Source organism: Diabrotica virgifera, chromosome 4 (genome assembly GCF_917563875.1).
Source record: "Diabrotica virgifera virgifera chromosome 4, PGI_DIABVI_V3a".
Classification (NCBI taxonomy): domain Eukaryota; kingdom Metazoa; phylum Arthropoda; class Insecta; order Coleoptera; family Chrysomelidae; genus Diabrotica; species Diabrotica virgifera.
In genome coordinates this window covers 239636807-239662881 of record NC_065446.1, presented here as the reverse complement: position 1 = coordinate 239662881, position 26075 = coordinate 239636807, and the positions used below count along the sequence as shown (strand labels likewise).

The 26075-nt window shown below is 32.2% G+C and overlaps 1 protein-coding gene across 1 annotated transcript; it reads right to left on the bottom strand.

Annotated features, from left to right (window-relative positions):
- LOC114327174 (uncharacterized) lies at positions 1 to 26075 on the bottom strand. Its single transcript, XM_028275711.2, has 4 exons — positions 25965 to 26075; positions 25774 to 25907; positions 21922 to 22121; positions 1 to 282 (listed from the first exon to the last, which is right to left on the bottom strand). The coding sequence occupies exons 1-4, from the start codon at positions 25977 to 25979 to the stop codon at positions 83 to 85; spliced, it is 549 nt and encodes a 182-aa protein (XP_028131512.1). The 5' UTR covers positions 25980 to 26075; the 3' UTR covers positions 1 to 82.

The window sequence follows — 26075 nt, the reverse complement described above, 5'->3', positions numbered from 1 at the left end:
TTTGAGTAATCATATAATTGTATAAGGATAATGTATAAATTGTATGTACATATTTTATGTAACTTCATTAATATACAGTTACTCAAATCTTCTCATTCTGGTACTTTTTGGCATCTTCATATGTAGGAGGATCTCCACTCGTACTGGCCGTGGTTTCAGTGTTGTTTTCAACCGAAGTCAGTTGGTTATCGCAGTGAATTTCAACGGTTTGGGTATCTTGTCTTCTTGGCATCTTTAACGCATCTCGGTACTTCGGTGGAGCATCTCCACTTTTTGAAAGTTCTGCAAAATAGATAAAAACGAAATAAATTCCAAATGATCTTGATTATACCCGGCTTGTTCAATTGAAACCCATCTTGATTGTTAATAAATGCTTACAAAAAAAAAATCTTTGGCTCAGAAACAAATGATTGGCACCTAGATCTACAATTAATTACCACTACAATTATGGCACATAAGTACCCCATTATTTTACTATGCACCCTGATTCAAAAATTCTTGTGGCTGTTTTGTATTTCTTGGTCCGACTGAAAATGAAAGTGAAAACTTCTTTAGGGACGTTGTTTGATTTTTGGATAGGGAAAAAGTATTGAATTAGCGACCGTCATCGCCTTGGCGAAATAAATTTTTGAAGTGAAAACTTTTTTAGGGACGGTGTGCACTTTTTAGATGGGGAAAAAGTGTTGAATTAGCGACCGCCATTGCTTCTGCGAAGTAAATTTTTGAAGTGAAAACTTCTTTAGCGACGTTGTGCACTTTTAGATGGGGAAAAAGTATTGAATTAGCGAGCGTCATCACTTCAGCGAAATAAATTTTTGAAGTGAAAAGTTATTTAGGGACGTTGTGGGGTTTTTAGATGGGGAAAAAGTATTAAGTAAATTAGCGACCGGTATTTGTTCGACGAAATAAATTTTTGAAGTGAAAACTTTTTTACGGACGTTGTGCACTTTTAAGATGGGGAAAAGTGTTGAATTAGCGACCGTCATTTGAAATAAATTTTTGAAGTGAAAACTTCTTTAGGGACGTGTTGCACTTTTTCGATGGGAAAAAAGTATTAAATTAGCGACCGTCATTGCTTCGACGAAATAAATTTTTGAAGTGAAATCTTCTTTATGGACGTTGTGCCCTTTTTAGATGGAGAAAAATATTGAATTATCGACCGCCATCGCGACCGTCATTGCTTCGACGAAATAAATTTTTGAAGCGAAACCTTTTTTAGGGACGTTATAATACACTTTTAGATGGAGAAAAGTGTTGAATTAGCGACCGTCATCGCTTCGGCGAAATAAATTTTTCAAATGAAAACTTCCTTAGGGCCTTAGGGACGTTGTGCACTTTTTAGATGGGAAAGAGGTGTTGAATTAGCGACCGTCATTGCTTCGACGAAATAAATTTTTGAAGCGAAAACTTTTTTAGGGAGCTTATATACTTTTTAGATGGGGAATAAGTGTTGTTGTATTAGCGAACGTCATCGATTCGGCGAAATAAATTTTTCAAATGAAAACTTCTTAGAGACGTTGTGCACTTTTTAGATGGGGAAAAAGTATTAAATTAGCGACCGTCATTGTTTGACGAAATAAATTTTTAAAGTGAAAACTTCTCTAGGGACGTTGTGCACTTTTTAGATAGGAAAAAAGTATTGAGTTTGCGACCGTCGTCACTTTACCGAAATAAGTTTCGTACGTACATAATATATGTTATGTATATGTATACATAAATAGCATAGAACGTACGCAACGCTTATATAATATAGGTATAGCACTTCTTTTTGGATGTGGAAAAGCTTTGAGCTTGTAATTTATATACTTTATAAGAAGTTTTCACTTCTGTCGGCACTCCCATGAGTGCTTTAATTTTTTTTAACACCTTTTTAATTTATCAGTGGCCCAAAATGTGAAAATTGCAAGGAAGTAAATCGTAACAATAGGGTGGATGCTCTATTAATAGCCTCCATCCATTTCATTGTAGATGTTCATTCAATACTTAAGGCAACATAAGGTTGAGCATTGTACAGCATGAGAAATAATGACACCACATGGGAGCTTTCATGCACTTTAATTTGACGTTGCTTGCAGAAGGTTGTAGTTGTTTTTTAGCGGAAAATTTGGGTGTTTTTGTTGTATCAATGACAGCTTACTGGATAGTTCAAAATAATGACACCAAAATTCGTCGCCAGCAATTATTGATGAAACAGTTATTACCGTTTTGCTTGAATTATGTGAGATGTCACAAAGATAAACCCATTCGCAAGCTTTTTGGCTCTCTGATAAAAGGTGAGGAACCCATTGAGCACAACTTGGCTGTAATCAAATTTGTGTACGATACTATGTATTTCTCTAATCAATGCTTTCTAACTTGCCACATTCCTTCCTGTTGATGCAGTTCTACAATGTACAGTTACGGTCATTGAATAGTTTACAGGCTTACGTATCTAGGAGCAGATTTTTTTTAATTTTTACCTCGTGTAAATGCATCTTTTACGTCAAAGTGACGTTACCAGCGGTGTACCTAGTATAGGTTGATTAAAATTAAAAATCAAAATAATATAAAGTTATTTTACAAAATTTAACAAAATGGAAAGTATAGAAAGAAGTTTTTTTGAATACAATGGATTATGGTGTTAATAAAGAAAATAAGGAAGCCTGGTTTTAAAACATACATTTTAAATCTATTTTATATTAAATAATGATATAAACAATAATTAATATTTGGTGGAAGACCCATTATGGTCAATAAAACTTTGCAGTCTTCTGTTCATAGATAGCACCAATCCCCATGTTTTAGTCAACTAGCTCTTCCCATGCCTGCTCAATTGCTTCCCATATTTTAATTCAATTCCGTGGTATAAGGTTTCTTTCATTCAGTTTCTTTGTTAACTCTGCCCACACATTTTCGGCGGGGTTAAAGTCTACACTCCGGGAAGGCCACGGAAGAACATTAACATGGAACTTCCAGCCATTCTCGAACAATTTTACTCATATGCACCGGGCAATTGTCATGTTGGAAGATGAAGTCATTGTTGGGAATCTCTGGATCACTGATGACAACATTGTGTTCTCCAGAATATGTTTGTAATGTAACAATGTTAATTTTTTTCCTATATGACAATAAACGCCCGGGTCTTCAGCACTTATCCATCCCCCATACGTTGATCTAGAATCCTCCACTATTTTTTTAAATGATGCAAATATTGTTCATCATACCTATGATTTCTCGGCCTATAAACTCTTACTCGACCAGTGATATATGACTGAAATACTTTTTCATCGGAAAATGCAACCCTAGACCAAAAGTTGTCTTCGCGGTTTATGAATTCATTACAAAATGCAACTCGTCTCCTCTTGTGATCCTCAGTCAAAAAAGGTTTCCTTGCAGCTGCACAATTTATCAGTCCACTTGCTTGAACTCTTCTACGTGCCGTGCAAATATTGCCCGGAGACGATGTCTCTTCGAGCTGTAGCCAAAGGAGATTCTCTCAAATAGTGTACTAACATCCCATCCTGTTGATCTGTGGAGATCTTCTGCCCTCTTGAACCGCCTCTTTGATTGCATATGCACATATGGTTCACGTTCAAATCTGCAGCAACTTGCCTTAGTGACCAACGTTTTTCAAGTTTGGCAATTGCTTTTGCTTTTTGCGCATCATTCAAATTCATTCTAACTAACCATTTTGGAGGAATTTGATATCGTTTTATTTTATTTTTCAACTCTCACAAATTTTTTGACAAGCATTGGCTTTTTGAAACTTTTTGACTTTTCGACATCTATCAAATCCGTACGGCACTGCAATTTTACAGTATTACAATATAAAAATTAAGGTGTAAACTATTCAGTGATCATAACTGTACCTACCTTGTCGTTCCTTATCATTCTGGTATGAACTTCTACTCTTAAGAGGATCGGAACGTATTTTCGGCTGCAATGCTATTCAAATGGGGATTCATTTTTTTCAAATCCTGAGAAAACTAATAAGTATTTTGGAAAAATTTAAACGCAGAATGAAAGATTACGTTATTAGCGAGGGCCGAAAGTCCCTGAGAACTTCTACAATGTTTATTTTAATAAGTTACAGGGGTGAAAAAACTAAGAGAAAATTTAGTGTGATTTTTAAATTCAAATATCTCATTCAAAATAAACTTTTTATTTATTCTAAGGGACTTTCGGCCCTCGGTATAATTTAGTCTTTCATTCTGCGTTTAAATTTTTCAAAAATATTTATTGGTTTTTTCAGGATTTGAAAAAAATGAACACAATGCCGTGGTAATATTTGTTTAATATATATAGCTGTGTAACAGCGTAGCAAGGGGCTGCGTGCTAGACATGACATGGCTAACTTCAAGCCAGTCAACATGGTTGTCACTGGTACAGTGTTACCAGGTCTAGTGAAATTTCACTAGATCTAGTGATTTTTTAAGAATCTAGTGAAATAGTGATAACATTTCTAAATAGGCACAATTCTAGTGATTTTTTGGAAATTTCCATTATATTGAATATTTTTACTACATTATACCAAAAAAAAATATTTTCAGTAGTATTTTTAATACGTTTGTATTAAAATTAATTTAATACTTCCCTGTATTGTTTAAAAATTTCTTTGCAAACAAAGAAAAATCTCCAGAAATTTGTGATGGCAATTTAATACCTAGTCATAACATACCATAACGTTAACATAAACATGGCAATCCTTAAAAAGTGATGACTGTGCAGTGTTACCAGGTCTAGTGAAATTTCACTAGATCTAGTGATTTTTTAACAATCTAGTGAAATAGTGATAACTTTTCAAAAAAGACCCAATTCTAGCGATTTTTGGAAATTTCCATTATAATGAATATTTTTGCTACATTGTAACAAAAAAAAATATATTTTCAGTAGTATTATTTTTAATACGTTTGTATTAAAATTCATTTAATACTTCCCTGTATTGTTTAAAAATTACTTTGCAAAGAGAGAAAAATCCCCGAAAATTTGTGATGGCAATTTAGTACCTAATCATAGCATACCTAAATTAACATAAACATGACAGTCCTTAAAAGTGATGAGTCAATTCACGATTACGACACTCTCCTCAACTCAATAGTTTCAAGTGTCAAGAGAAGAAAAATTACATAAATAAAAAATAATGGTTGTGCGGCTTTCTTTTACTGTGAACTTAATCCATACCTAACTATAAGGGAATCACGTTTGTGGTATCTATTTCAACCAGATGAAAAGTGAACTCTTAATAAATATTATGATCTTATGCATGATTTCCTAGTTACCGATTCCCGCTAATTCTCCAAAATAAAATGTTTCATCATAATGGCTGACCTTGATAAAAATCACTTTAGCAAGCTCTTTATTTATCAATTAAATTTGAATTATAGGCCTGGATCTCGCATACCAAAAAAAAGTTGATTAATAGCAAGCTGAAAATTTGTTAATAACTTTGGACAGACTATCGGATAAACTTTGATGTATGAGAACACTGGAACAGGGGAAGTTTTAATTGTGGAACAGCTTAAAAATTTGGAACGTCAAATTACGAAAACGTTCCATGTATTTTGTCGGTCAGAACTTAAAATTGATTTCTTATCCATTAAACTCTCATGCAAAAATCAGGCTGCGGTATTATCACCAACTGGGCATTTTAATTTTAATAAAACACGAAGAACATGTCAAATGACAGGAATTATATTGGTGATAAATAGCAGTCTGATTTTTGCATGAGAGTTTCAAATCAATAATTGGAAGTTCTGTCCGATAAAATACCTGGAGTGTTTTCTTACTCTGACGTTCCAAATTTTTAAACTGTTCTACAATTAAAAATTCTCCTATTCCAGTGTTCCCGTACATCAAAGTTTGTCCGACTAGACACCGTTAATTAAGCTATTAACAAATTTTCAGCTTGCTATTAATCAACTTTTTTTTGGTACGCGGGATCCAGGCCTATTATGGTTGTTTGGAATAATTACTTCAGCATAATTGTAAGGTCTTTTTGCGTTTTAACCTGGATAATTCAAAAATAGGGAGATCCCCTGAAAATTTTAGGAAAGCCCTATCCCTACTACGCATAATTATATGTTATTGCGCATGCGCGTAATCTAGTGAAATTCTAGTGATTTTTTTCAGTAAAATCTAGTAACTTTTATAAATTTGACCTGGCAACACTGTGACTGTGATGAGTCAATTCACGATGATGACACTCTCCTCAACTCAAAGAGTTTCAAGTGTCAAGAGCATGCCCTGGAATCTTATATGAACAAACTGGGGAATTTCCCCCATCACTTTCACTACGGTCAGCTAATAAAGAGAAATGACAGCCTATCTCGCTCACGAAGACTTTAACCAATCATTTATGTTAACGCCATATCTGAATGTCACAAATAAAATAATCAAACGAGGCTTAACTCGGCAATGTCAATTCTGTCAAAAGTAATAACAATGAAAGTTAGTGGAAATAATTTTCCATTAGTTTACAGTTTTTATTGTATTATCTTTAACGATTTGTTCTTAGTAATTTCAATTTAAGTTGGTTCCTTATCCTTCGTTGATAAAGTGTAGTTTTGTTTTAGTTACGAAACGAAAGAAGTTTTGTGTTGTGTTAATAAAAAACTGAACATGGTTTATTATTGTTGTGTACGGTTGTGTACAAATCATAGAAAAGTTAGAAAAATGCATAGATAGGTAAATAGTAATTAGTTTATAACTGTTTTATCTGAAACGAAACAACAAATAAATACACGTAGGTACCTATATTTACAAAAACATTGTCTAACTTTTTTTATATCCCTTTTCCTTACTAAATTTGACAGCAAAAATAACATATACATTTTGTAACTTGGGAATTCCGAATAAGTTATAAGTAGTACTTAGATATTATTTAAATAAAATACTTTAACAAGCTTTGTAAGTTCTGGTATTTTATTTTAATAATATAGGTGAGATTATTTCTCGTAAAATAAGAAGATATTTTAATTAGTAACAAAAGGGCCCGCAAGAGGCGCTGAACGGATGAAATTAATGCTTGTCCATTTAAATTTCCCGCCAAATGGTGATTAGTTAACACTACGGTCGCATGTGGCGAAAGGAACCAAATTTTTACAGTGAGTTGCCTATCTATCCGGTAATACTATATTATTTATCTATGGTCAAGAGAAGGACATAAATAAAAGATAATAGTTGTGCGGTTTTCTTTGACAATCCATTAGCCCAACTAATAAGAAAATCATGTTTGTCTTATCTATTTCAACGAGATGAATAAATAGGTAACCTTACTTTGTAAGGTCTTTTTGCGTTTTAACGAACCTGGGCCCTGATTCTAAATCAAATTTCGACCAAAAACAAGTCGCTTTCAATATGGCGACTGTCGAAATTATTTGACACGGAGACACAGCATAGAAAACGCAAACGTAAAACGTTTCGTTTATTATGCTGTGACGGAGATGAATGAATGGCCAAAAGCGAGGTTAGGTTTAGTTTAGATGTGTTTTGTTTATTTCTTGCAAGGAAAACTAAATCAAAAGGTATTATAATATAGCTGGGTTTAATTGAAATTTGCTTGTTTTGAGGAATTAGATAGAATAGTATTAAATTAGAAATATAATAATTGAGAATGTCCACAACATGAATCATCAACTCAATGAAAGATGTGAGGTAATAATCTGGGAAAATTAGTAAAAAACAAGGAAAATTAATTACCAGCTATTTTATTGCTGGACATGCTGAAATCAAATCTTAAGATTTCCTATATTAGTAATATAGCTGTGCAAAGTCCACAGAAAGTGTGCTATTTTGTTTATAAACAAATTAGCACTCCGAAATCTTTTTTTTTTATTATTGCTCTATAACTCCGAAAATTTTAACTTTAAACCAAAACACTCACATAAAAATTGACAGTAATTTAATTCTGCACATTGATAATTTATTCCAATTTCCTTCGACGGAAATTTTCTTCGGAAAATTCGGGTTTTCCAAACAAAATCTTTAATTTTCAACTAAAATTTGAGGGAAGTAATTATTTATCAATAATTAAATAATTTGGTGACAGTGACATAAATCTTTTTTGTTATGAGTGTCTTGAAGATATGAAAATTTGTATGTACAAAGAGGACCGGAATTAAAAGGTATCTAATGGTTCAAAGATTAAAATCCTGTTGTTTATAACTCTGTCGCAAATGCCGGTCAAATTTGACCGGTTATACCTGGAATCACTCGCAATTCAATTTGTTTTTCTTCGAAAAGGACACAGAAGCCGTGCTCTTTTCAACAGCGTTAACTTAATTTAATTTAATCTAATATTTTCTGAGGGGTTCTATTTGTTTATAAGCCAAAAAATTGTTTCTTTATAACATTCCTGAGACCGCTCAAATGGTCCAATTTCGCCAATTTTAATTATTGCTAAACTATTGGTTAGATTGTCGCCGGTCTCCTGATATACAGAGAGGGGCTAAATTATGGAATAAATTCATTTTCTCTAAAATGGACGATTTTAGAGAAAAATCCCGAAACAGGTCGATTTTTATTTTTAAATTAAATTTCTTGGCATATATTTCACACTAGTGACGTCATCCATCCGAGCGTGATGACGTAATTATTTTTTTAAATAGGAATATAGGTTCGTGTTGTAGCTCATTTACAAAGGCGTTCAATGCTCTATTCAGTATTATAAACATTAATATCATTATTTATACAGGGAGGCCAAAAAAAATTTTGAATTAAATTAATTGACGCAAGAAGAAGAATGCATGTAATTTATTTAACTCAAAATACATTCTATTGCTGTCAGAAAATAGAAAAAAATGTTGATTTTGCAAATAAACATTGCTTTTAGCTTAAATTAAAAGTTCAAACTGCCAATAGGTAGGAGGGAGGCTGTTTGTGATTTAATTTAAGCGAAAAGAAATGTTTATTTGTGAAATAAACCTTTTTTTCTATTTTCTGACAGCAGTACAATGTATTTTGAGTTAAATAAATTACATACATTCTTCTTTTTGCGCCAATTAATTTAATTCAAAATTTTTTTTGGCAACCCTGTATAAATACCTAATGATATTAATGTTTATATTACTGAATAGAGAATTAAACGCCCTTTCAAATGACCTACCACACGACCCCTATTCCCATTAACAAAATTATCGATTACGTCATCACGCTCAGATGGATGACGTCACTAGTATGAAATATATGCCAAAAAATTGTAATTTAAAAATAAAAATCGACCTCTTTCGGGATTTTGCTCCAAAATCGTCCGTTTTAAAGAAATGAATTTATTCCATAATTTAGCCCCTCTGTATAATCTACTATAATAAATCTTTCATGTCTTCAATTATTTAATTATTGATAAATAATTAGGTACTTCCCTAAAATTTTAATTGAAAATGGCAGATTTTTTGGGAAAACTCGGATTTTCTGAGTAAAATTTTTGTTGAAGGAAATCGGAAAAAAAATAACTTTGTGCAGAACTAAATTACGGTGAATTTTTATTTGAGTGTTTTTGGCTCAAAGGAAAAATTATAGGAGTTACAGACCACTAATTGAAAAAAAAAAGAAGATTTAGGAGTGCTAATTTGTTTATAAATAAAATAACACACTTTCTGCGGACTTGTCATACCCCATATTACTAATATATGCAATCTTAAGATTCGATTTTAGCAATAAAATAGCTGGTAAATAATTTTTCCCAAAAATGGTATTTTTTCGATAATTTTCCCAGACTATCAACAAAATCCAAGAAACCGAAGCGCCAACCCAAATTCTGAGCAGTCTCAACATGATAAGGTTAATATCCCCAAGAATCGCTATACTCTCCGGCTGTCATGGCGGTGTCGAAATGAAATTGCGACTGTCGAAATGAATTAGAATCAGGGCCCTGGGCCCTGATTCTAATTCATTTCGACACCGCCATGACAGCAACTGGGGATATTAACCTTATCATGTTGAGACTGCTCAAAATTTGGGTTGGCGCTTCGGTTTCTTGGATTTTGTTGATAGTCTGGGAAAATTATCGAAAAAATACCATTTTTGGGAAAAATTATTTACCAGCTATTTTATTGCTAAAATCGAATCTTAAGATTGCATATATTAGTAATATGGGGTATGACAAGTCCGAAGAAAGTGTGTTATTTTATTTATAAACAAATTAGCACTCCTAAATCTTCTTTTTTTTTCAATTAGTGGTCTGTAACTACTATAATTTTTCCTTTGAGCCAAAAACACTCAAATAAAAATTCACCGTAATTTAGTTCTGCACAAAGTTATTTTTTTTCCGATTTCCTTCAACAAAAATTTTACTCAGAAAATCCGAGTTTTCCCAAAAAATCTGCCATTTTCAATTAAAATTTTAGGGAAGTACCTAATTATTTATCAATAATTAAATAATTGAAGACATGAAAGATTTATTATAGTAGATTATACAGAGGGGCTAAATTATGGAATAAATTCATTTCTTTAAAACGGACGAATTTGGAGCAAAATCCCGAAAGAGGTCGATTTTTATTTTTAAATTACAATTTTTTGGCATATATTTCATACTAGTGACGTCATCCATCTGAGCGTGATGACGTAATCGATAATTTTGTTAATGGGAATAGGGGTCGTGTGGTAGGTCATTTGAAAGGGCGTTTAATTCTCTATTCAGTAATATAAACATTAATATCATTAGGTATTTATACAGGGTTGCCAAAAAAAAATTTTGAATTAAATTAATTGGCGCAAAAAGAAGAATGTATGTAATTTATTTAACTCAAAATACATTGTACTGCTGTCAGAAAATAGAAAAAAAAAGGTTTATTTCACAAATAAACATTTCTTTTCGCTTAAATTAAATCACAAACAGCCTCCCTCCTACCTATTGGCAGTTTGAACTTTTAATTTAAGCTAAAAGCAATGTTTATTTGCAAAATAAACATTTTTTTCTATTTTCTGACAGCAATAGAATGTATTTTGAGTTAAATAAATTACATGCATTCTTCTTCTTGCGTCAATTAATTTAATTCAAAATTTTTTTTGGCCTCCCTGTATAAATATTTATATTAATGTTTATAATACTGAATAGAGAATTGAACGCCTTTGTAAATGAGCTACAACACGAACCCATATTCCTATTTAAAAAAATAATTACGTCATCACGCTCGGATGGATGACGTCACTAGTTTGAAATATATGCCAAGAAATTTAATTTAAAAATAAAAATCGACCTGTTTCGGGATTTTTCTCTAAAATCGTCCATTTTAGAGAAAATGAATTTATTCCATAATTTAGCCCCTCTCTGTATATCAGGAGACCGGCGACAATCTAACCAATAGTTTAGCAATAATTAAAATGTTAATTAAAAAATTTCGGTCGAAATAATAACCAGAAAGATTATGATACACCAGAATAACTATGATTTTCATATAAAAAAGCACTATACCTATTCAACGTACCTTACAGGATTGAAATTGGACCATTTGAGCGGTCTCAGGAATGTTATAAAGAAACAATTTTTTGGCTTATAAACAAATAGAACCCCTCAGAAAATATTAGATTAAATTAAATTAAGTTAACGCTGTTGAAAAGAGCACGGCTTCTGTGTCCTTTTCGAAGAAAAACAAATTGAATTGCGAGGAGTGATTCCAGGTATAACCGGTCAAATTTGACCGGCATTTGCGACAGAGTTAAGGCTGTATGACACTATGCAATGCATTTTCTTGTATCATTTCTAATATCGTTTCTGATATCGTTTCTTGTATACATTTTCTTGTATCATTTCTTGTACGTACATTTGTGCCCTGTATGACACTATGCAAGTTCTTGTATCGAAAACTGTATGAAATTCGGCACGTGATATGGTCGAAATTTTGTTTGTCACCCTGTCACGTTACTACATTGGTATGGTAGTACTGCGTCTACAGTCTACCAGCTGATTTTAAGGATTTTATAAAATTTATAAACTTTTAAAAACAAATATTTTAATAAATAAAAATAAATATTTTAATGTTATAATAACTAGACTTTTTACGTTGACTGTTGATTATTTGTGTTTTTTATTTTGTTTTGATATTTGTGCTAAAATATTTGCATTATAATTATCTTCAGTTTGATCCAAATTGGAACTATTGTATTTTCCTCTATTAAAAAATTATGCAATATGAAATGGTTATTAGTAGAACAGTAGTCCATACCAAACGGTATATTAAGTATCAATAAAATATTTATAAATAATACCTACAAAACACAAATAAATTCATCAAGACATAAATCATATGATCTCATTTTCAGCCGCCATTATGACATTTAGAAGTTTTACCAGCAGGTTTTACGTTTTTGCTCTTTGCGCAGAAATTGGCGCAGTTATTGTACAAGAATCTGTGCCTGACACAAATTCTTGTATCGTTTCTGATATCGTTTCTTGTATCTGTGTATGACACTATACATTTTTTTGACATATCAGAAACGATATTAGAAATGATACAAGAAAATGCATAGTGTCATACAGCCTTTATAAACAACAGGATTTTAATCTTTGAACCATTAGATACCTTTTAATTCCGGTCCTCTTTGTACATACAAATTTTCATATCTTCAAGACACTCATAACAAAAAAGATTTATGTCACTGTCACCAAATTATTTAATTATTGATAAATAATTACTTCCCTCAAATTTTAGTTGAAAATTAAAGATTTTGTTTGGAAAACCCGAATTTTCCGAAGAAAATTTCCGTCGAAGGAAATTGGAATAAATTATCAATGTGCAGAATTAAATTACTGTCAATTTTTATGTGAGTGTTTTGGTTTAAAGTTAAAATTTTCGGAGTTATAGAGCAATAATAAAAAAAAAGATTTCGGAGCGCTAATTTGTTTATAAACAAAATAGCACACTTTCTGTGGACTTTGCACAGCTATATTACTAATATAGGAAATCTTAAGATTTGATTTCAGCATGTCCAGCAATAAAATAGGTGGTAATTAATTTTCCTTGTTTTTTACTAATTTTCCCAGATTATTACCTCACATCTTTCATTGAGTTGATGATTCATGTTGTGGACATTCTCAATTATTATATTTCTAATTTAATACTATTCTATCTAATTCCTCAAAACAAGCAAATTTCAATTAAACCCAGCTATATTATAATACCTTTTGATTTAGTTTTCCTTGCAAGAAATAAACAAAACACATCTAAACTAAACCTAACCTCGCTTTTGGCCATTCATTCATCTCCGTGTCAAATAATTTCGACAGTCGCCATATTGAAAGCGACTTGTTTTTGGTCGAAATTTGATTTAGAATCAGGGGCCTGGTTAAGTCAAAAATAGGGAAATCCCCTGAAAATTTTATGAAAGTCCTATGGTTACGAGTATGCTCAGTAACGAAAAATGTGTTACTGCGCCTAATTATACGTTATTGCGCATGCGCGTAATCTAGTGAAATTCTAGTGATTTTTTTCAGTGAAATCTAGTAACTTTTATAAATTTGACCTGGCAACACTGCACTGGTATGATTTATTGTATGTAAGATGTTTAGTAAGTTTTATAAAAATATATAAGTTTACTCAGTACTATGATTGTTTGACTTATAACCCATTAAATAAAGTAGTTTAAACATGGCGCAGTCAAACAGCTAGTTGGGTTACAGTTTACAGTCGAAAAGCTAAATTTATAGCAACTTGTACACACGAGGTACCATACATAACCTACAATGGCAGTGATGGGAATAAATGTAAAATTACCACCAGATTTTGACCTGCAGGATCAAAATGCTGCAAGCGAATGGAAGTTCTGGAAGACTAGTTTCGAAGATTATTTACTAGCAACGGGACAAGACCAGTCAGCAGATAAAATGAAAATGTCAATTTTAAGAAATATAATTGGGGCTGAGTCTGCCAAAATTATGTCCACATTCGAGATCCCAGAAGCCGAAAATAACAAGTATGACTTGATGATATCACTAATCGATAAGTATGTTAATCCAAGGATGAATGAATCATTTGAAAGATACAATTTTATCATGAGGGTCCAGAAAGAAGGAGAGTCGTTTGAGCAGTTTCTTACTAGTTGTAGACATTTGATTCGAACATGTAATTATAATGAAATTGATCCAGAACAAACAGCCGAAGATAAAGCTCTGAGAGACAAAATATTAATGGGCATCAGAGATCCAGTTACTAGAGAAGCTCTATTGAGAGTGGACAAACTTACCCTACAAAAAGCCATCGAATTTTGTAGAACTAGTGAACAAAGTAAGAACCAAAATTTGAAATTTCATACCGAAAGAAAAGATGTAGACATAGGAGAAGTTCGTAAAGATAGGTACCAGGGCCATAGAAATTATAATAACTCTAGAAGTAAAGCGAATACCAATGAAAAATTCAAGTGTAAAAGATGTCAATCAACTCATGGGGCCAGAGAATGTCCAGCGTATGGAAAGAAATGTAAGAAATGTGGGCTTTTAAACCATTTTGCAAAGTCGTGTAGAGTGAAGAATATTGATGTCATAGATGAAGATAGCAGTGATGGATCAGCTGATAGTTTTGTAGGAAATGTCAATAAAGTATACCAAAATGTAAGTAGTCAAAATATTTGGGATGAAATTATAGAAATTGAAAACAAGAGAATTAAAGTAAAACTTGACACAGGTGCAGATGTAAGTATAATTCCATTAAAAATTTTTAAGAAAATTGATAAACAATTTAAAATTAGGGATAATCATTATGTACTGAAAGGGTTTGAGGGTACTCAGGCTAAAACAATGGGTGTCGTAAATTTATTTTGTAAACATAAAAATAAGTATGTTTACGAGGATTTTACAATTATTAATGGGGCAACTCGAGTTCTTTTAAGTGGTAAATTATGTATTGATTTGGGGTTAGTTAAACGAATCAACAATATTGAGAGTTGTGGTACTTTAGAATTAGCAGAAAGGGATAAATTTATAAACCTTAACCCTGAAGTTTTTAGAGGTCATGGTAAATTTTGTGGTAAACATAGGATCACTACAGTAGACAAATTTGAGCCAGTAAGTTACCCACCTGTAAATGTACCTGTCGCAATTAGAGATAATTTAAAAAATGAATTAGATAGGTTGACAAAAAGAGGGGCAATTGTCAAAGTTAACGAAATTGACCCCAGGGCAAGCATAAACCGCATTGTTATTGTGGAAAAGCAAAATGGTAAGTTACGTTTATGCTTAGACCCATTAGATCTAAACAAACAAATAGTCCGCAAACCAAGAGTAGTACATAAATTGGAAGATGTTTGTGCACAAATGATAGGTAAAAAGATATTTTCTGTATTTGATCTCTCTGAAGGGTATCATCATTTAGAACTTGACGAGACATCATCATGGAAATGCTGTTTTGCAACTTCTTATGGAATTTTCAGATATAAAGTATTGCCATATGGATTATCAAATTCCCAAGATCTGTTTCAAGAAGTAGTAGAAGATAAATTTAAAGGTATAGAGAATTTATTGATTTGTCATGATGATACGATTGTTATGGGAACAACAAAAGAAGAACATGATACAACTGTTAAAAAAGTGTTAGAAAGGGCTAAAGAAGTAGGAGCAAAGTTTAATGGGGACAAATTTCAATATTGTAAGAAGAGGTCAGATTTATGGGTCAAGTTTTTTCACATAAAGGGATGCAAATAGATCCTGACAGAGTGGAATCACTTTGTAAACTTGAAAAACCAAATAGTAAAGTAGAATTACAAAGAATTTTGGGCGCATTTAATTACGTTAGACGGTACATTCCGAACATGGCTGAACATATTCAACCTCTTTGTCAATTACTTAAAAATAATGTAGAATGGGTGTGGCTCCCGTCACATCAAAAGTGTTTTGATAATTTAAAGAACATAATTTGTAAATCACCAGCGTTAGTCCCTTATGATCCTAATCAAAAAATTATTTTACAATGTGATGCATCTAAAAATGGTTTAGGTGTTTGTATGTTCCAGAAATATGATTCTATTTTAAAATTAGTAGCTTGTGCATCACGAAATATGAATGATAGTGAAATAAATTATAGTCAGACTGAGAAGGAACTATTGGCAATTTATTATGCTACTCAAAAATTTCACAATTTTATTTATAATTTTGATGTTGACGTTCAATCAGATCACAAACCTATAATCTCCATTATGAAGAAGCCAATTTCCAAAATTGGATCAGTTAGACTCCAACGTTTAAGGCTTAAACTTCTCAAGTACAGATTAAATGTATATTTTGTTCCTGGGAAAGACATACATTTTGCTGATATGCTATCTAGGTCCAGTTTAAATATAGAGACACATGACCCAGAAATGTTTGAAATGGTCCACTCAGTGAGTAAACATTTACCTATGAGCCAGGAAAAGCAATCTGAGTTAAGACTAGCTACTAGCCAGGATGAGGCATTAGCAGTAATTTTTGATTTTTATTATAATGGGTGGCCAAAAGAAAAAAATGTTCCTCAAGTGTGTAAAAAGTACTATGGTATAAGAGATTCACTGTATTTTGAAGCTGGCATCGCATTTATTGATGACAAAATAATTATTCCGAAAAAACTTAGGCTTGACATGATAAAATTGCTTCACAAAGGCCATATAGGAGTCAGTAAAACTATAAACAAAGCCAGGAGTATATATTATTGGCCAGGACTTAATGATGATGTGACAAACTATATAAAAAAATGCAGGATATGTGAGAAATACAGACCAAATAATTTTAAAGAACCAATGATGCCTCATGACATTCCCAGACTAAGATTCAATAAAGTTGGTACAGACATTTTAGAGTATGGTTCAAAAGCATATTTAGTAATTGTAGACTATTTTTCGCATTGGTTGGACATTTCAATATTAAAAGATAAAACCTCCAGTTCAGTAATCAACTCATTTCAAGATACTTTTAGTAGATTTGGATATCCAGAAATTTTAATTGCAGATAATCTACCATTTACTTCGGTAAAATGTAAAAATTATTATAGAGAAAAAGACATTACAATTATGACATGCACTCCACATTACCACCAGAGTAATGGACTTGCAGAAAAAGCAGTCAATATAAGCAAACAAATTTTAAGAAAGAGTAATGAGGAAAATGTTGATTTTAGAGATTTGGTGATGGAATATAATAATACCTGCATAATAAATCTTGATGCATCTCCAGCTCAAATTTTACAGAGCAGGATCCTGAGAGGACAATTACCAACTACAGCTAATAAATTAGAACCTACAATCCAGAAACAAGTATATAAGAATTTATGCAAAGAAAAAGAGAAATTACAAGTACGTTATGATAAGACAGCACGAAGAAAACCAGTAGAGTTTAGAAAGGGAGATAGGGTAGTAATAAGAAGTTCAAAAGATAATTATTGGCGTAAAGCAATTGTGTTAGAAAAGGCCAATGAACCTAGATCATATTGGGTGAAAAAAGAAGATAACAATAAAATTATTAGACGGAATTCACACCAAATGAAACATTCCTACACCACAACACTTGAAAAAGAACTCATTTTAGAACCCGAGTTGTACCCTGATATTCAGTCACAAAGTGTTCATAAAGATACCACTCACATTAACGTAAATGATAGTGTTAATAAAACCATTAGTTGCCCAAGCCCAAATGTAAAATCAGTACCTACATTGAGTCATAAAGTCAACCCAAATATTGAGACTTCTAACAGTTATAAGACGAGAGTTGGTCGTAATATAAAGACCCCTTATAGATATCGATCTTAGGGGGAAGGTGTTTAATATATATAGCTGTGTAACAGCGTAGCAAGGGGCTGCGTGCTAGACATGACATGGCTAACTTCAAGCCAGTCAACATGGTTGTCACTGGTATGATTTATTGTATGTAAGATGTTTAGTAAGTTTTATAAAAATATATAAGTTTACTCAGTACTATGATTGTTTGACTTATAACCCATTAAATAAAGTAGTTTAAACAATATTTTCCAAATCTGTCTTTGTCTTACAACGCACTCAACCGAATATAATATTGTCAGCACATATTGTCAGTCAGACACTGACAATCAGTGACAATTTTAAATATTTGACATTGCATCGGGAATATTTTGAGAAATTGATTAAAAGTTATTGATATATAGTGTATTTGATAAATAATTTATTTAAGACGTGAACTTAATAAAAAGTTATTTATTGTGTATTATTTGTGAAAGATCCAAGCAGAGAATACATCAGATATATCCTGTGATCCAAGTATTTTGTTGTTAGAGATGTTCAAAATTGTAAGCGTTCCAAAATAACAACATATTATTAAAAAATCACTTTAACACTTTTCCTCTTTTCTCGATTGATTATTAGTTTTTGTTGTACAAATAAATTATTACAATCACTGAAAACATAGTTAGTGAAAAAATTATCACATTTATTAACTGAATTAATAATTTGCAATTATAAAAATAACAGTTATCCAAGAACATTCAAAAGCCATCTCTTTAAATTAATTATGACATTTTCAAGTAGAATGACATTCTAGTAATGTTTACATATCCACACCAGTGTGAATTTTACTACACGTAATTTGCCGTGTAAAGACAGAAAAAGTAGGGATACACGTAAAATATTTGCGAATTATGTACCCATAGCCTTAAATAAAAATTGAATGATTTCACGATTATTATATTGGGTCTATCTATTAGGTTTGTTCCAACACAACTAGTGGAGTCACTGAAGATTTTCACCTACGATTTCGTTGAACCTTTGTCGATTTTCATGAAAATTGGTGAGTAGTTAGAAGATACTTCAAGGAACAAAGGTGACAAGATGCCAACTTGCGCTTTTACCCTGGGGGTGGATGCCACCCCTTCTCGGGGGTGAATTTTTTTTATTAAAAATAATACAAGACATCGATAAAGTGGCAACTTCTAAGCAAAATTTGTTATATAAAGTTATTAACATAAATCAATACTTTTTGAGTTATTAAATATCAAAGATTTTATTTTTTCTTAAAAAAATGCATGTTTTAAAGCGGTTTTTCACGTATTACTCAAAAACTATAACCTTTTGTAAAAAAGCTACTATTACCAAAATTAAAGATAATAAAAAATTTAATACACTCCCTACTTAAAGAACGAAACTAATGTTATTTCAAAGTAAGTTATGGGTAATTTAATGTATATTTTTTTCGTAGAGTACTCAAATCTAAGTATTGTATAGGTATTTGATTATGTGTCTGTGACTATATTGTGTTGTATATCTGACGTGTATATCCATCTTTATGATGGCAGCTGTAAAGCTATACCAATAAAGTATTCTATTCTATTCTATTCTATTCTATTCTATTCAAGCTTACATAACGGGAAAACGATGCATTTTATATAATATACTTGTTAAGCACTTGTCAAAGTACTTCGGAATATCTATCAAATCAGCTCCAGTAGAAGTTAATAACATCAAAATTAAGCAAGTTATGATGAAAATAAGAGAATCCTTTCGATTTTTTTATGAAAAAGTGAAAAATAAAACATACGCCATTTCCACAAAAATTTAAATTTGTAGTAATCCTCACAAGAATTTCTTTAGGTTAACATAGTTAATGATTTCAACAATTTTGACCGGTTTAGAATGCATATTTTTGAAAAAAAAAATATATAATTTAAATAAATCAGAATTTTTAAAATTATCATACCATTTATTTTCTTTTGATAATAATTCAAAAAATACTCAATATACGTAAAAAATTATATATAACCAAATTTTAGTTTTTTCTGTTCCAAATACTTTAAGTATTATACTGTTTTCGTAGAGTAAAAAATAACCGAGATAGAAACATTTAATATTTCAATTTTGCTGCGAGAACCATGTAACCGGGGCCATTTAACCTTTTATTTTTAAAAAAGTAAGAGGTTTAAAAGACTAATTTTGACGTTTTTTGATAGCTCTTGGAATCAACTTTTAATTACTTTTTAGATGAACTTTATATCTTAAAAATTAATGGAGTTATTTACAAAAAAACAATAATGTTTTTTGGCAAAATTTTTAAAAGATGCATTTTGAAACATTTTTGATGCATAAATTTTAATGCTATCAACTTATTCGAGGGCTTATTTAATAGATATTTCTATGAACTTTGACAAATGTTTAATAAGTTTATGGTATAAAATGCACCATTTTCCCGGTATTTAAGCTTGAATACTTAGATTTGGGTACTCGACGAAAGAAATATACATTCAATTACCTATAACTCACTTTTAGTTAACATTGAAAGGTTTTTCGAGTAAGGAGTTTATTTGATTTTTTATTAGCCTAAATTTTGATAATAGTAACTTTTTTGAGAAAACTTATAGTTTTTGAGTTATTTATGAAAAATTGGTTAAAAACATACATTTTTCTCACGAAAAATTAAAATCTTTGATCTCTAATAACTCAAAAAGTTTTGATTTATTTTAATTAATTTATATAACAAATTTTGCTTATAATTTGTCCCTCTATCGAATTGTGGGGTTATTTTTAATAAAATAATTTTCACCCCCGAGGAGGGATGGCATCCACCCCCAGGGTAAAAGCGCAAGTTGGCACCATGTCACCTTTGTTCCTTGAAATATCCTCTAACCACTCACCAATTTTCATGCAAATCGATGGAGGTTCAACGAAATCGGAGGTAATAGCTCATATCCACCTTCAGTGACTGCACTAAACGAGAAACCGTCCATGTAACGATCACCGTCCTGCACAGTACCATGGAACGCATTATTTCGTTCCCATGGAACCCATGGAACGTTATAGGTCTGGATCCCGCGTATGAAAAAAAAGTTGATTAATAGCAAGCTGAAAATTTGTTAATAGCTTAAGGGTGTCTAGTCGGATAAACTTTGATATATGGGAACACTGGAACAGGGGCAGTTTTAATTGTGGAACAGGTTAAAAATTTGGAACGGTCACACCACGAAAACGGCACATTTATTTTGTCCGACAGAACAGACTTAAACTCTCCGAACAGAGATTAAACTCTCATGCAAAAATCAGACTGTTATTTATCACCTGTCATAATTCCTGTCATATGACATATTCTACATGTTCCACTCATTAAAACTCCCCTTTGGTGATAAATAGCAGTCTGATTTTTGCATGAGAGTTTAATCTCTATTCGAAGAGTTTAAGTTTGTTCTGTCGGACAAAATAAATGTGCCGTTTTCGTGGTGTGGCCGTTCCAAATTTTTAACCTGTTCCACAATTAAAACTGCCCCTGTTCCAGTGTTCCCATATATCAAAGTTTATCCGACTAGACACCCTTAAGCTATTAACAAATTTTCAGCTTGCTATTAATCAACTTTTTTTTCATACGCGGGATCCAGACCTATTAATTATCTAGTAACGTGATTTTTACATGACGGTTCTGCGTCGTGTTGGAACAAACCTATTGTTAACAATAAACGCCATTTAAGTCACAATACTTAAAAGCGCTTCTTCTTCTGTGTGCCGTGCTTGTTTTCAGGCGTTGGCTATCGTCGTATTAACAAGCTGATGAAATGTTTCTCGGTCGGCAGCTATATGAAACAATTCCTCGACCGTTCGACCTGTCCATTGTTTAATGTTACGCAGCCAGGACAGTTTTTTCTTCCAACCTAGCGTTTTCCTTCGATTTTGCCCGGAATGATCAACCGGAGTAAGCGATATTTAGGTTTAGGTCCTCTCAATATATGACCGAAGTATTGAACCTTTCTCATCTTTATGACGTTGATCAATTCTCGCTCTTTCTGTATGGTCTTCAGCACACGTTCGTTGGATATGTGTGCTATCCACGGGATTCTGAGCATTCGACGGTAAAACCACAACTCGAATGCGCTTAAAAGCACAGTCAACCATAAATGATGGGAACTGAGAAATGCGACGTTTACAAACAACTAACATTTCAGAACATCATTTGAGTGATTACAATTATTGTTTCTAAGGCTAACCTGCCAAAAGATGGGTTTCAATAATTGAACAAGCATATATTAAATACAGACTTACTTGTCGAAGAAGCATTTTCCCTACAATTGAACAAATCGACAATATGACCTTGTGTTCTTGGAGAACCATTTATCGAATTTGTACTTAAAAACATATTTCTGCTCAGAAGATTCCTTTGGCGTTTTTTTCGACTTTCCTTGAGTATCTTACAAAACCACCAGCAACAATACAAGAATGCACCAACAATAAGTAATATTAACCTAAAATCAAAAAGTAGAAGTTTTAGAAATTATAAAAACAAGTCAAATCTTTTAAGTGAGATGAATGAAGCTCCGTTAAAAGGAATTGAACCGAAACTTAAAGGATCGAAGGGGGTACGGTCTCAGGAAAATGCTGCCCAGTACAACCTATATGGAAAAATACGGACAGGCAGTAAATGCGATAAGGGTAGAAATAGGTACTACTCCAGAACTATTCAGAGAGTTATTTTTCACTTGGTGGTCACTTAATGTCACTGTCGATGATGAATGATGAAGCCACAGTTGAATGACTAAAAAGCATAATTTAGGGATTGCAGTTACAAGAGGGTATCTTACTTTAGACTCGCAGAGACCAATAACATTTGCCATAGCGAGATTCTTATGAAATATTTTCCTAATAGCCTGAACAATCCAAGACTCAAGATTTTCATATTCTTAGACACATAATAATAGTCTTGATACTAAAAATTAGAGAATTTTGAAAAGAAACTACAAAGGCCCTACGATAGAACTGACCCTCTCTGGATCCTAACGCCATAGGTTCTAAATAAGGATGGCTATATGGTCAACTATAAAAATTTGGTCTGCACGAATTTTAGTAGTACCTAAATCGTGACTTCTGAAAAGAGATTTTATCTTTACGAACGCTGATTTTGTGCGTTGTTTTATTTCAGTAGAGTGGTCCCATTAGCTGTTTATGTTGGTACCAAGGCACAGCATAGAAAACAAAAATGGCTCCTGCCTAAACGTGAAAGTAAAATTAGATAGACTACACATGAGAATATTTGTTAATGAGTGCTTAATTAAATGTAATAGTCACCGGAATTATATCTTTAGATATGTAGGTAATATAATGTAGAAAGCAACGCACTTAAAAGTACAAAGTACCAAAAAATAGAGTCAAACAATTCTAAATACAACAACTTTTCATCAAACAATGGCATCGAGGTAAAACGAACTGAGAATGTTAAAATAACGACTGAGAACAAGTTTTCGTCATTGTCCGATTGATAGCAGCACTAGTTGGGTCTCTAGGCTAGGTATCCCGTTTTATCCAACTCTCCCCTACAGTGTTTTTTTTTTTATATTGACATCCAGTCCACATTCTCTACTTATTCGCCGTGTACAAGTACTTGGAGGGGATACGAGAAACGATCGTGCGCGAATAACGGAGAAATCTTGCAACTTTCTTAAATAATTCATTGTCAATTGAAATTGTCAAATTGACGTATATTTCATATCTACTGTCAATAAAGAAGAAAAATTATATGTTGCTCCACAATATTGATATGATATGCAATTATTATATAAAAGTAAATTTCATTAATTGTATTTTGCTTGTAGTAGTGCATTTTAATAATTAATGTTATTTACTACATACAATTGTTTACCTTTTAATAACATAACCTTAATATTAATTTTTCTTCTTATAATTTTTTTGGATCATGATTGGCCAATTTAATTAAAAGTGCGAAAAATGTTGCCGAGCTATGAAACCAGGTGTCGCTTTTTCGAACTTGCACGGTCCCAATATCTGATCCAAGCTATCTACAAAAACTAATGCCTCGTTGGCATATCAAATATTATTTAAATGCACTCCGTTGACTAATAGGCATTCCTTAGTTCTTCCAGAGCTTTCTCGAAGACAATGTTAAATAACACCGGGGACAGAGTGCATCCTTGTCTCACTCCTCTATCCATGGATGTTGCCTCTGTTAACTGGTCATCCACAATAGGTGGGGGTTCAAAACCGCCGGTCACTCTAAGCGTTGTTTCTGAGAGAATGGTTTATTCTACACAAAAAGTGCTAATAAACATTTTTTTTCAAAATCATCTCAGCTATATTATTTCTTGTTTCAATCATTTTTCCTAGGGCGTACAGATTCTTGGTAAATTGATGTTTTCCCTCCTTACGAGAAAGGTTTTAAGGGGAAGCCTGGGGATATGAATGGCAAACATTTTTACATCTTTTTTGGGGTTCTGAAATTGACATTTTCCGTAAAAGACCGTAAAGACGTAACGACTAAACTCAATACAAAACTAATGGAATTGACCAAACAATGAAAAACAGTCACAATGAACATAAGTAAATTGCGGAATATTCACGAAAATTAAATTATTATTAACAATGTTGAATAGGGACGATAGAATAGAGCAGGTTAAGTAAAAAGGGAAACTAAATAAGGAAAACAGATATAAAAATCTATCAAAGTTTAAACCAAACAATTAGGTTTAGAAATGGGATAACGATGCAGAAAAATTTCAAATTGGTAAAAACCGTTCAAAAAAGTAGTTCTATATAAAAGCAGCTCTACGAAAATGTAACTAGGTCTTACCGATAGAAGCTTATGAATTATAAATATAAAAAAAGCTGCTAAATACTAGAAAATTGTATATGTATCTTTGTCCCCTGCTGGCGCTATTTCTCTTGTTTCTGAGGGTTTTAGTTATTCTGTACTTATCCTGTTTCAGGTCATTCTTCTTTAGCACATATTACAAACCTTTGTCGTCCCTTTTTCTAGCGTGGCAATAATTTCTCCCTAAATTCTCTTTCTTCTAAAGTTTATATTTTTTTATATTCGCTTCATTCGTTTGCGCTCCGATTTATTTCTTCTCCACTGACACTTCTTCACGCCACCAAGAATCTTAGTAATGAGATAAACTATTCTAAATGGGAAATAAGCCACAATTTAACTAAAAAAAAATAATTGTATTAACGTTTCAATGGCTAAATCAAGTAATATTTTGTATTTTGACAACGAGATCCGATTTGGGCGTCGAAACGTTAATAAAATTATTTTTTTTTAGTTAAATTGTGGCATATTTCCCAATTAGAATAGTTGATTGCAAAAATTCCACAAGGAAATAGCTTCAGAACAACACTTAGTAATGAGATAGTCGCCTACGCACTTTGGTGTATGGCATGTTAAGAAGAAAAAGACACTTGTTCACTAGGTTTTTCTTTATACAACTGGATCTTGTGATGCACTTGCTTTGACTTGTGCCGCTTCTGAATCATCTTCTTTGTACCATTAGTCATTAAGTATAAGAGAATTTCTGGAATGAGTTTGTGTTCATTCTCGACAGTGTTTTGTAACAAAATAAATTAAGATCAAGTCATTTACAAAAGACGTGGTTGCATAAATTGCTTTTTGTTTACATGTGATGAATAATGAATATAATGTAAAACGAAAACCTGTTTATGATCTGGTGAAAAAAGCTTATCTGGCTTATTTTGGCGTCCACTTGGGAGACCAGGATAAATACTGAGCTCCACATTTGGTTTGCAAAACATGCTTTAAACATGTTTGGCAATAGTCAGTGGAAAATAGTAAGTGCCTTAAGTTTGAGAAATCAAGAAACCATTAGGTAAGATGCCTGTTATTTTTGCATTTTAATATCAGATAGGTATACCTAATATGACGGGGAAAGTGGAATACGAGAAGCATCTGGGGAAAGGAAATAAAACTAGGTAGAAATCTAGACATATTAGTAACTCCTTAAACACAGAAAGAAAAAAAGTATCGAGGAGGAAAAAAAGCATAAAACCCATCAGAATAACGGCAAAATCGCTATATCTGTTATTTGCTCTGCCTTCTCCCTGCCCTAATGCCTAAAGGATCAAACAAAAACAAGAATTATCTTTACTTACCAAAAAGACCATGATTTAAACTGTTTATAAACAAATGGAGTGCAACATCCAGTAAGACAACATTGTTCTGTAGCGTAACAAACGTATTGAATCTGTGAATTTAGAGATGGGCATAGTTTCCAACCGGGATCTGGCTAAAAAAGAAGTTTAACAGAGTTTCATAGTTTAGTTTTAAGAAAAAATCAGCTTACGAATGAAGAATTCATTTTGTAAACATCCTTAAAATTTTCGTAGAAATGACGTTGAAACGTACTAAGTGGGACATCAAAAAAATCTGTCAAATATTAATTATTTGGACCGAG